This window comes from Macaca nemestrina, chromosome 13 (assembly GCF_043159975.1).
Source record: "Macaca nemestrina isolate mMacNem1 chromosome 13, mMacNem.hap1, whole genome shotgun sequence".
NCBI lineage: Eukaryota > Metazoa > Chordata > Mammalia > Primates > Cercopithecidae > Macaca > Macaca nemestrina.
This window is the reverse complement of record NC_092137.1, coordinates 61,099,339-61,111,849: the sequence shown is the minus strand read 5'-3', so window position 1 is coordinate 61,111,849 and position 12,511 is coordinate 61,099,339. Positions and strand designations below refer to the sequence as shown.

General features: G+C 40.5%; 1 protein-coding gene and 1 long non-coding RNA gene across 4 annotated transcripts in view; one reads left to right on the top strand and one right to left on the bottom strand.

Annotated features, from left to right (window-relative positions):
- Positions 1 to 9,395, bottom strand: part of LOC105465093 (REL proto-oncogene, NF-kB subunit) — a 50,803-nt gene extending 41,408 nt beyond the window's left edge. Inside the window, exons 1-2 of one of the 3 annotated variants that reach the window (XM_071076763.1) lie at positions 9,011 to 9,395; positions 2,657 to 2,749 (exon numbers count right to left, since the gene is read on the bottom strand). In XM_071076763.1, the coding sequence (XP_070932864.1) occupies positions 2,657 to 2,749; positions 9,011 to 9,020 (103 nt within the window). In that variant the 5' untranslated portion in view covers positions 9,021 to 9,395. The remainder of the gene's footprint in view (positions 1 to 2,656; positions 2,750 to 9,010) is intronic. The other 2 variants (XM_071076762.1, XM_011713321.3) reach the window with 2 other exon arrangements.
- Positions 9,396 to 9,485: 90 nt separating this feature from the next.
- Positions 9,486 to 12,511, top strand: part of LOC139357862 (uncharacterized) — a 34,722-nt gene continuing 31,696 nt past the window's right edge. Inside the window, exon 1 of the long non-coding RNA XR_011611767.1 lies at positions 9,486 to 9,630. This is a non-coding gene — a long non-coding RNA (uncharacterized lncRNA). The remainder of the gene's footprint in view (positions 9,631 to 12,511) is intronic.

Below are 12,511 nucleotides of genomic sequence, written 5' to 3'. Positions count from 1 at the left end.
CATAAATTATATGTCAATATGTCAATAAAGTTATTTAAAATATATGTAACTTTACTATTTTTTATTATCCAAATTGTGGGGGAAAAGGTAAATAGACACTCAACTGTACTTGCAAGTAGGGGAGTTAATAGGGGTGTGAAGATGTTTTCCATTAAAAAAAAAAAAAAGGGTCCCTTAATCAGTTTAGTGCCGACTAAGGCTTCTCCTGTTAGAATGCAAGCAATCCTGAGAAATGGTAACACAGTGGGCCTTATCAGAACAGTATGAAGAAGAGGCCTCTGGAATCCTACCCCAGCTACTTCCTAACAGTAAGACCACAGAAAAGTTATTAAAATTAAAATCTCTTAGTTTCCGCCTCTGTAAAATAGGAATAATCATAATAGCACCTACCTCATTGGGTTGTTGTGAAGATTACAGATTATACGTGCTAAATTCTTACCAAGTGTCATATATACATATATGTTCAATAAATGGTGTCTATTATTTCAGATGCTTTCTTGATAACAATGATTTAGTGATACCATGGTGGCATCACAACTGTCACTCTAAAGGACCTTACAGAAGAGCAAGGCGAACACCACATATTATTAGACTACAGAAGGAAGGAAAGCACTAACAAAATTTTGTGGAAATAAGAGCGGAAGAGTCAGGAACGCCCAACTGTGTCAGTGGAAAAAGAGCGGTTAATGAAGCAAAAGAGTGGGGGAAATAAAGAGGAAAAAGTTAGGTATTCTAGGGAAAGGGGAACAATGTGTCCACAGAGGAGGGTTTATTTAAGAATCACCAATGTTTGTAAGTGGAATACACTTCCTCTCTTAGAAAGAGAACTAAAAGTCAGAGCACACTTGGCAATGTGGATTTCATTTTATGTGTGATGAAATCAATGAATAATTTGATGCAGGCAAATCACATGATCATATTTATGTTTTAGAGTAAAAATTTTAAGCGGGGCACAGTGGCTCACGCCTGTAATCCCAGCACTTTGGGAGGCCGAGGCGGGTAGATCACGAGGTCAGGAGATCGAGACCATCCTGGCTAACACGGTGAAACCCCGTCTCTACTAAACATATAAAAAAAATTAGCCGGGCGTGGTGGTGGACGCCTGTAGTCCCAGCTACTCAGGAGGCTGAGGCAGGAGAATGGCGTGAACCCGGGAGGCAGAGGTTGCAGTCAGCCGAGATCGGCCACTGCACTCCAGCCTGGGCAACAGAGCGAGACTCTGTCTCAAAAAAAAAAAAATTTTTTTTGGTCACAGCAGACAGAAAAAAGAAAGCAACGTGATCAGTTTAGAGACCACTATAATAATGTGGGCAATGAAGACAGTATGTCTGATATATGGCAGTGATAAAAGGAATGAAAGATTATTTAAAAGATAAAATTGACAGCACCTGGTGCCTGAACATTAGGGTTAAGAGAAATTAAAAAATCACTGATGGCTCAGAAATTAAAGAATCATTGATGGTTCCATGGCTTCTACTTTGGGTTACTGAATAAAGTATTACCATTACTTTCAATTTTATTCTGTATGGTGCAAACTCTCTGTGCTTGAATCTACTACCTATTTGTTTATTCAAAAGATGAAGAGCCAGAGAAAACTGACTTTAACCCATACATAATCCTTATTTCAGTTTTACTCAAAAACATAAGATATGCAGATGAGTATTTCACAATTTTATCCTTGCATATTTCAAATATTTCAAATTCATACTGCAATTTCAATTTTTTTTTTTTTTTTTTTTGAGACTTAGTCTCGCTCTGTCATCCAGGCTGGAGTGCAGCGGCGTGATATCGCCTCACTGCAAGCTCCGCCTCCCATGTTCACGCCATTCTCCTGCCTCAGCCTCCCGAGTAGCTGGGACTACAGGCGCCCGCCACCACGCCAGCTATACCTGGCTAGTTTTTTGTATTTTTAGTAGAGACAGGGTTTCACCATGGTCTCGATCTCCTGACCTCGTAATCCGCCCACTTCGACCTCCCAAAGTGCTGGGATTACAGATGTGAGCCACTGCACCTGGCCGCAATTTCAAATATTTCATACCCTTATATATCCTTGTAGGAGTATTTAAGAAAGAGTATATTTTCCTCTTAAAAACTGTTAAAATCAACATTATTTTTTAAGTGACATTTTAAATAATTTATGTGGCTGAAGTAAAAGCCAAATAAATCCCCGCCCACTACTTATTTAAAGGTGTCTTGGTGGGAAACTGATATAAAATGACATCATTGGCCGGGCACGGTGGCTCAAGCCTGTAATCCCAGCACTTTGGGAGGCCGAGACAGGCGGATCACGAGGTCAGGAAATCGAGACCATCCTGGCTAACACAGTGAAACCCTGTCTCTACTAAAAAAAATACAAAAAACTAGCTGGGCGAGGTGGTGGGCGCCTGTAGTCCCAGCTACTTGGGAGGCTGAGGCAGGAGAATGGCGTAAACCCGGGAGGTGGAGCTTGCAGTGACCTGAGATCCGGCCACTGCACTCCAGCCTGGGCAACAGAGCCAGACTCCATCTCAACAAAAAAAAATAATAATAATAAAATAAAATAAAATGACATCGTTAATAAGTGTTTAACTTTGGGAGGGGAAGAGTATGAATTAAAATTCTAGGTTCATAGTGAGCATTCAAGTATTTAACTGAGGCTGGGCATGGTGGCTCATACCTGTAAACCCAGCACTTTGGGAGGCCAAGGTGGGTGGATCACTTGAGGTCGGGAGTTCCAGACCAGCCTGGTCAACGTGGTGAAACACCATCTCTACTAAAAATACAAAAAATTAGCTGGATGTGGTGGCAGGCACATGTAATCCCAGCTACTTAGGAGACTGAGGCAGTAGAATTGCTTGAATCCAAGAGGCAGAGGCTGCAGTGAGCCAAGATTGCACGATTGTACTCTAGCCTGGGTGACAGAGCGAGACTCCATCTCAAAAAAACCAAAACCAAAAACAAAAACAAAACAAAACTTCATTGGTTACAAGACACTTCTTTAGATTGTTTATTAAAATGTCTATTAAAAGAACAGAAAAGTAGTTGTTGAAAAGATTAAATAAAATATTTTTAAATAGTAAAAATTACATAAATATTGGTTATCATATAATATTGAGTATTTAAAATCCTTGGAATTTATTTTTCTTATTGCAGAAGCTCTTAATTGGTAAAAATTAACAAGCTGGGGGAATGTAGAGTATTACAACCAAGTAACAGAGTATATTGTAATGCTCTACATTCCCCCAGCTGGAAATAATCTCCCCTCCTTTAAACTACCATAGTATTCTGTTTATAGTAATTATTCCAAATAACTGTAATTTAGGGAAAATTACATCTTACCATCTTATTAAACTTACCATCTTATTTAATTAAAATTAAACTTACCATCTTATTTCTTCTTGAGATAAAGCTACTTGTTTTATTTCTTCAAGCTACTTGAAGGCAGAAATTGTGTTTTACTCATCAGTGCCTTGTATACAGATATTCATTAAACACCTATTGAATGAATGACTAAAATATCTTAAGGTATTTTGTTTATACAAGTTACTCAAACGTTAAATAATCATGTACGTGATTAGTCAGATTTTTTAATTAGATTCCACTACCAAGGGAAAAAAAAAAATAGTGCTTTGTAGGTACCAGGATTGCTACACCTCAGCATTTCCTCATACTCATTCATATTTCGATTTATCTGTGTTTAGGATTTTTAAAAAACTTCCCAGCTATAAATCATTTATATAATGCATCAGTACAATGCACCAGTTATTTCCTTCCTCAGTACTGTGCTTTGCGCAGTGCCATTCTTCCTGAATATAAAATGTGCTGAAAAGTAGTCATCTATGGAGTGGAAGAGGGTAAAATATAAATCAGGAAATTGTAGGGAAAATAAGTACTCTTAATTAAGATAACCTCAAATCGCCACAGTTTTGAAAAGCACAAAAACGTCTCCAAAGTTGGCTCTAAACAAGTTGATTACTGTATTTTTCTTTAAGCAATACTATGCAAAGTTGGGACTGACCCCTATATTCTGAAGAGTATTTTAAAAGGCTAATATACATCAGAATAATATCTGAAATACAGTCAAAATGTTTGTAAGATATATTTATGTTTTTATTTGCACTTAGGCAAGAAAGAGTGCTATTTTAAAACATAGTGCCTATTTAATAAAGTATGAGTTTTTAAGATAAAAAATTACATTGAAATAAATGTTTAAATGGATCATAAATTATCAGAAATAGACACATTAACTAACATCTTATTGCTAGAATGAGCAACCAGCATCAAGTATATAGAACAAAAAGTTAATTATTGTAATTACAACACTTTTGAACGACCCTTTTATATACATTTCTCATTTGATCCTCTTAACTTTAATCTCCATTTGAAAAACAATAGAAATTATTATCCCAACTTAAAGATGATAAAACTAAAGTTGAAAATTATATGGTTATAAGAAAAATGAATTATGAATGGTACGCTAATATGGCACTGCCAAATTTAAAAAACAAGCATAAAAGCAACTGGAGGTAATAACTGATACAGCACATAACCTGCAATCTAAAATAAATGCAACTTAATTTAAGAAGATAATGCATCCTGGTATAGCCAAATGAGTATTTAGATCCAAAGAAATCCCTAGAACAGAGTTCATACTGGGGATGAACATCAGAATCACTTAGGCAGTTTTTTCAAAACATGAATGTCCTTACCCCACTTGAGATGTTTAAAAGAAAAAGAAATCTTCAAAGTTTTTAAAGCCCAGATACATGTTTCTGAAAAAGCCTTCCAAGAAATTCTAACACACTCCTGATTAAGAATAATTGCCTTAAAACATGAAGTGAAAGCAACAATGCACATATTGAGAGAAGCAATCTGGGCAAAGCAATTCTGGCTACTCGTAACTTGTTTTTCTCTCCCACTCAAAAAAGAACCTTATTCAAATGCAAGCAAGAAAAATGACAATACAGCGATAGCCTTCAAATGCTCTCATTTATTTAAAAAGTAAATAATTTACAACACAAATATTTTAACTCTTGCAACACATCACACAAATGATTGTCACGCCAGTGTGTCAACACTATAGTTGAGAATAGCTGACTAGACTGCATGTCTCTCATAAAGGTCCTGGGTGACAGACTTTGCCTAAGACCTAAAGGAACCAATGGAGCTAACAATGTACCTTTTTCCAAATATCACCTCTACTCAGTTTGGAGAAAAAGAAAATAAGATCTACTATTTTTTTCCTCAAACCAGGTCTCTCATCAGCCAAAGGCTATTCCAATATATGAGGCTTACTTCATTACTCCAATACATCAGCTGACTTTCAACTGGGCCTTCAGAATCAAAGAAAGGAAATTTTCAGATGAGTATTCAACTGATTCATGCACCACAAGGTAAAAACTGTAAAAGATTCTGGCAATAGGGATTCTGTTACCATGGGGGGTAAAAAGGTAAGTCTTGAAAAAACTCTTGTACGTGCCAGGGTAAAATAAAGAAATTTTAAATTCTGTCCTAGATTATACAGGTATTAAAGTTAAAAACAAATGGCAAGACCAAATCACCTCTATTTTAAAAATAAAAATAGAGGAGGCCCAGATAAATAGGAATTTCAGAAAAACAATTTTATCCCATGCAATATTTGGGTCATGTGCCTACAAACAAAACCATTTTCAGAGAACCCAGATGAGAGAAAGTTGGAACAAAAGGAAACTCTGAGTCCCTTAAAATGCATAACCTAGATGTTCCTAATTATGATTCATTGTCTGGCTCCTCCCTAGTTATTACATTAACTCATTCCCTTTATCTATGCCTATCATATGTCACCTTAATTATTTAACACCACTGTTATTTCTATTTTTTCAAGTGTTGCATTTCTGAAACATTCATGCTCATGTGTGGCCTTTTACTTAAAAAAAGAAGTCATTAGCTGTAGCTATCCATTCCTAACTTCCAGCCCTGTTATTAAAGATTAAGTTGCATCTTTACTTACTTCCATTTCCCCCCTTTAATAGAGAAAAATAACAGTTCTCTTGAAATTCACACTACAAATAGTTGGTAAGAAGTGAGGTTTACAAAAACAATTCATTCCAGTACTTCCTATTGTGTGACATAGAAGAACCATACTAACGAAAAATGTGAATAAAAATAAATTATCTAAATTTTAAAACATTTTACCAAAGACAGCACTAATTATTAGTTAACAGAGCTACATGCCACACAAAGACATTTTGCTCTTTTTACTGGAACAATGAGAAGGTTTAAATTCAGACATAAAATATCTAATTTTACTTATATTAAATAAAATAGAATAAATATACAAAAGCAACGACTGCCTACTATGCATACCTTAGTTGGGTTTGGGAACATTTTCCTTCACTATGTCTATTATTATGTCAAAAGACTGTAATCAAGGTGTAATTTTTTTTAAAAAAGCAACAAAAAGCAGCTTAATACAAGCTGTGAAATCCTAATTAACGTGCTAACTTATCTAAACAAAATTTAGAATCATATACATGATTTTAAACTACATTCTAAATCACAAAATTTTGCTTGTAAGATTATGATTTATGTTACTTTTACATCATAGCTATCACATAATCAACACTTATACCTATTTACATATGACATCTGGTGAGAAATGAAGAAATGCTCTTAAATGCTTTGTAATGAATAAAAGTACTTTTTGAGGTTTTAATACTACCTTACTACAAAGAGAATCTAAACTAGACAACGAAAAACTAAGCAATTTCTTTTTCTTTTTTTTTTTTGTGTGTCACTTTTCTGGTTAAATTGCTGTTTCAAAACAGAATAGGAATTTAGAATTTCATTACTGAATCTTTTTCTATCTCTAAGGTCTTTATAACAGATTAAGGAAAAGTACACAGATTCCTTTAAACATTTTCTTTTTTTTTTTTTTTTAATTCCAGGCTTGGCAGTTTTCTAACAACTGAATTACAATTTAAATAACTTGTTACATTTTAAATAGTGCCATTTTAATGCAACTCTTGAGAAAAGACCAAAAAAACAAAAAGTTAATCACCCTTCAACTTCTAAACCTTTAAAATTTTCTATTTCTTTAAACATTTCCTCCTTACTTTTAGGGAATCCTTCCTCCTCACAACAGCACAAAATACAGTGTCAATGAACAAATTTAAATTGTATTACATTTTAAAATCCTGTGGGTCTTAACAATACTCTATACAGAAATGGTTGTTTCCTCTCTCATTTGAAAAAATTATAAGTATTACATTTATGCAATACATCAATAAAGTTTGATTAAATCGCCAAGAGGCTGAACTTAACTTACAATGCTAGGCATTCTTCATTACTTCCAAACAAAATCTTTCTGATAACCAATAAATTAACAAAACATTTGAAGTCATCTTAGCACTTCTAATCTACACATGCTTTGAATTCACAAATTTACAGGATTATCTGAAAGTCTGGTGTCACTTAAGTGGGAAAAGGGAAAGCTGAAATATTTTAAACTTCACTTAGTATTCTCACAACCACAGACAAACTGAAATCAAATGTCATGTGAAACACCCCAATTTCCTTTTCTGCCTACAGCAGTAGCTATGGCATTGTTCTGCTCAACCTTTTAAAAAGGTTCTTTAAGCTTCCTACTTCCTCATCTCCACTAGACATCAACCAACTTCTGAGGGTCACTGGACCAGGCAGTTTTGGGATGCGAGTCAAGTTCATAAACGGTGCCCCGTCTTCACTCTCTTAGGTACAGCATTTAACATATGCATTTAGCCCTCCCTGCCTTTGCTCACGCTGCTTCCTCTGTCTGGAAAGCGCCCCCCACTCACCTTGGCAAAATCCTGGTAAAAGACCAACTCGAACCCAGGCTACTTAATTTCTCCCACCACCCCGGCTCTCCCGTCCCCCCAACCTTGAGCTCCAGGCACCCCGAAACCACGTCTGTGCATACAGGAGGCTCTTCCCTGCTCTGCAATGTTTCTTATAAATTTATTTCCCCCCAAAGGGAGAGATCGAGCATTTATTAAGGGAAAATATACAGTCAAATAAGTGATAAAGTTGTATTCACTACTACCTATTATTTTAAAGCACGGATATTCTAAAACTCCTCTTTCCCCTTATTTCCAGCGGGAAGGAAGGGGGATTCAACGTCTCTATTCGTCAGATTAGAAACTGTGTGCTTTATCTCACAGTAAAAATTACACACTCTATTTTTTTTTTTTTTTTTTTAATAGAGACAGGGTCTCTGTCGCCCATGCTGGAGAGAAGGGGCGCGATCTTGGCTCACTGCAACCTCCACCTCGCCCAGGTTCGAGCGATTCTCCTACCTCAGCCTTCCGAGTAGCTGGGATTACAGGCGTGCGCCACCACGCCAGACTAATTTTTGTATTTTCAGTAGAAACGGAGTTTCAAAATGTTCGCCAGGCTGGTCTCGAACTTCCGACCTCAGATGACCCGCCCGCCTCGGCCTCCCAAAGTGCTGGGATTACAGGCGTGAGCCACCGCGCCCGGCCTACACCTGGTCGATGCAACATTAACACTTAAAATACCACGGATTTTTAAATTCGTTTAAAATACCACGAATGATTTTTAAAGCCGTGCCGCATTTTGTACAACTGTCAGTACAAGGGGGATCACCCCTTTGCATTTGACGAAATGAAAAAGGGGGAGAGAGCTTGCCCGAGGTTTGAAGGTTCCTCATTCTTGTTCTAAAACATAAAACCACCACTTCAATACATATCCATTTTTAACATGAGAACTCCTCGTCCTCCTTTAGTTCGCTTATGACTTCCCTAATCCTAAAATCAAGTCATTAGGAATTTCTAAGTTTCCTGCTATGACAACAGGATCAAATTACAGACCGCGGCTTGGATTTTGCACGCAAGCCCTGAAACAGGTAACTTTTTTAAAAGCTGACAATTTTACCATATGAGATTTTAAAGACAGAACGCGCCCCAGCCAAAACTGAGCTCCCTAAACTCACAGCGGCAGGACCCCAAGAAAAGCTCCTTCCCCCCGGCCCAGGTCCCCGACCCGGAACACTCACCGGAGGCCATGGCTCCGTTCCCCGCACCTTCCCGCAGGCAGTTCCCGGCGTCCTGGCCAGAGGCGGCCGTGGTCAGTCAGTCAGTCAGTCAGGAGGCCGAGGGACCTCTGCCGGCGGGGCCCCCAGTCCCCCGACCACCCCAGGGTCCTCCTCCTTCTTCCCGCCCTCCGCTGGGTTTGCGGCTCACACCTTCCCACCCCCTGAATTCTTGCGCTCCGGGTCACCAGCGTCGCCCGTCCACCGTGCGGGAGCCAGGGGCAGGGGGCGCAGCGGGGCGAGAGCCGAGTGCCGGCCAGGCCGAGAGGCTGGCAGCCTGGCGGGAGGGGAATTTCCCGCGGCTGACGTAGGCCCGGCGCAGCCTTCAAGCCGGAGGCGTGGGGCGGGGCGTCCTAGCTGCCGTCGCGCGCGCGACCGCCCCCAGCGCCCCGCCCTGCCCGCCCCCGCTCACGCTCACCGTCCGCCCCCGCGCGTACGCCCCCGGCGCTGCTGCGGCGGCGGGCTTGGGAGGGGGTCGAGGGAGCGGGAGCTTGGGGTGGGCTTCGGGAGCACAGGGAACGGCGGCAGCCGGGAGGTCGCAGCGTGAGAAGGCCGCCGGCTCCCGAGAAATCCCCCTCCTCCAGGTTGTTCTTCCGAGTGTGGTTTAAAGTTCAGGAGCGGGCGGGGGGGTGCGGATGACGTAGAGAGGGCCGGCCGCCCGGGAGCTTTTAGGGGCGCGCCGGGCGGCCGAGCGGGGCCGACCCTCCAGGCCGGGGAGGGCGAAGCCCGGGGTTTTCGAGAGGTGGTTCCCCCTCTTCCCGACTTCGCGCATGCAAATCTCCACCCCCGCGCCAGCGCGGAGGGGGAAGTGCGGCTGCGGCAGAGCCTGTCTTCTTCTATAATTCCTCTATTTGCATACGGGGACCCCCCCACCCGGCTGATTTTTTCCTCTTTCTATCTAAATTGCGAGGGTACTGTGAACTTTACGTCTTTTACCTACTGAAACCCGTTTAAACTCAAAAGGTCCGCACATCCAGGTCGTTGTCTCATTACGCAGTGCGCTGAAGTTTAGTGGACACTGTATCCTGAGATTTCACACAGATACCAAGAAAGGGGGAAATGGAGCAAACATTTAGTGCATTAAAGGACCTAGGATAACTTCGTTTCCTTCATTTGAATAGTACCTGCTATGCGTCAGATAATGTCTATACCTAATCTATGACGTATTTATTATTCCTAATTGTATAGCTGAAGTATTCGGGGTTCAGAGAAGTTACTTCAATATACAGCACTTCCAAATGCTGGTAAGAAAAGGCACAGTTTAAAAAAGCCAGGGTTGTCTGACTCCAAAGCTCCATACCCTTGCCCCATCCCTTACTAGTTAAAATAAGTACGGAGAGGGAATGGGGAGTATCAGCCTGCCATACAAGTGCCCAAAACTGGGGGACCCAGGTGGGCAAATAATTAAAAATATCCCGCCAACTCCAAAGTATTCTTTCCACGAAATGCACAATGTACAACAAAAGAATGAAACAGTTTTATTATTGGATACGTACTAAAACATACCATGATGCACATCACAGGCAATCCACTGAAGAGGGTGCAAAGACCAAAAAAAAAAAGAAACCTAATCCTTTCATATGGTCAGGCACATACAATCCATTATATACCTGTTAATTGTCTTTATCCAAAGGAAAATAATGGAAAGTTGTATCTTGGAGCCAAGAGCCAAGGCTTAAACCCCCGTAGAGACAGAGACGTGGAGCACCATCCTTGTTCACTTTCCAAGAGATGGCTCCAAGGCCCCCAAGAAAGACCTTCTGAGGATGCAAAACTAGCAAGAGGCTTATTTAGCTTTTTAAAACATGTACATACCTTTCAAAGAGATGGAAAGCATTTTCAATTCTCTGAAGGAATTTCAAAATGAAAAGTGACTGAGGGAGAGGAATGTTCTGAGGAGGTGACATTTGAGCTGAGTCCTCAGTATAAGAAAGAGCTGGCCGGGTGCGGTGGCTCACGACTGTAATCCCAGCACTTTGGGAGGCTGAGGCAGGTGGATCACGAGGTCGGGAGTTCAAGACCAGCCTGGCCAAGATGATGAAACTCCATCTCTACTAAAAATACAAAACTTAGCCAGGCGTGGTGGCAGGCTCCTTGTAACCCCAGCTACTCGGGAGGCTGAGGCAGAGAATTGCTTGAACCTGGGAGGCGGAGGTTGCAGTGAGCCGAGATCATGCCACTTGCACTCCAGCCTGGGTGACACAGTGAGACTCTGTCTCAAAAAAAAAAAAAAATGCCATTCACAGGGAGATTCAGGGAAAGAACATTCCAGCTGGGGGAACAGCAGGCAGCAGGTCCTTGAGATAGGAAAGAGCACAGTCAAGAATTGTCCCTCATCCTCACGACCTTCAAATGTCTCACTAAACATTCACATTTGTGTAGTTGAAATGCCTATTTTAATAATATATGGTTAGAACACAACTCCCTTTCATATATAAATATACAATATTTTTGTATGGTTTTAATATACACTGAATTTCCCAGGAATACAAATACTGTATAAATTGAAGACAGACTTTTATTAAAAAAGTTTTAAGAGTTGGAAAATTGTAACTCTGACAGCTCATCAATACAACATAGTATGCCAGGTGTGGTGGCTCACACCTGTAATCCTAGTATTTTGGGAGGCCGAGGTGGGTGGATTACCTGAATTCAGGAGTTCAAGACCAGCCTGGGCAACATGGTGAAACCCTGTCTCCACTAAAAATACAGAAATTAGCTGGGCGTGGTGGTGTGCACCTGTATGCCAGCTACTCGGGAGGCTGAGGCACAAGAATCGCTAGAACCGGGCTGGCGGTGGTTGCAGTGAGCCGAGATAGTGCCATTGCACTCTAACCTGGGTGACAGAGCTAGACTCTGTCTTGGGGGAAAAAAAAAATACAACACAGTAATATCAGGCTGCATTTGCAGCACTTGCATTCACACTGATTCTAGGTACAAGTACAAACATCTGCCAACTTCATTGTGTCTTTTTTTTTTTTTTTTGGAGACAGGGTCTCGCTCTGTCACCAAGGCTGGAATGCACTGGCATGAACACAGCTCACTGAAGCCTCCATCTCCTAGGCTCAAGCTATCCTCCTACCTCAGCCTCCCAAATAGCTGGGACTACAGGCATGTGCTACCACACCCGGCCCATTATAGCTTTTTTTTTTTTTTAAAGAGATGGGGTCTTGCTACATTGCCCAGGCTGGTCTCGAACTCCTGAGCTCAAGCAATCCTCCTGCCTCAGCCTCCCAAAATGCTGGGATTACAGGCATGAGCCACTGTATCTGGCCATATTATGTCTTTTAATGTAGTTATGCCCAAGTATTTACATACTGAGGTCGATATTATTTTCCTATAAATTGCTTTCTTTTTATTTCTTAATATTGCTGTTAGAATATTATTTTTATTTATTTGAAAATGTTCATGTAAAGTAGATTATGAATTTCATTTCAAGCTACTAAAGGGGATGTTACAAATATA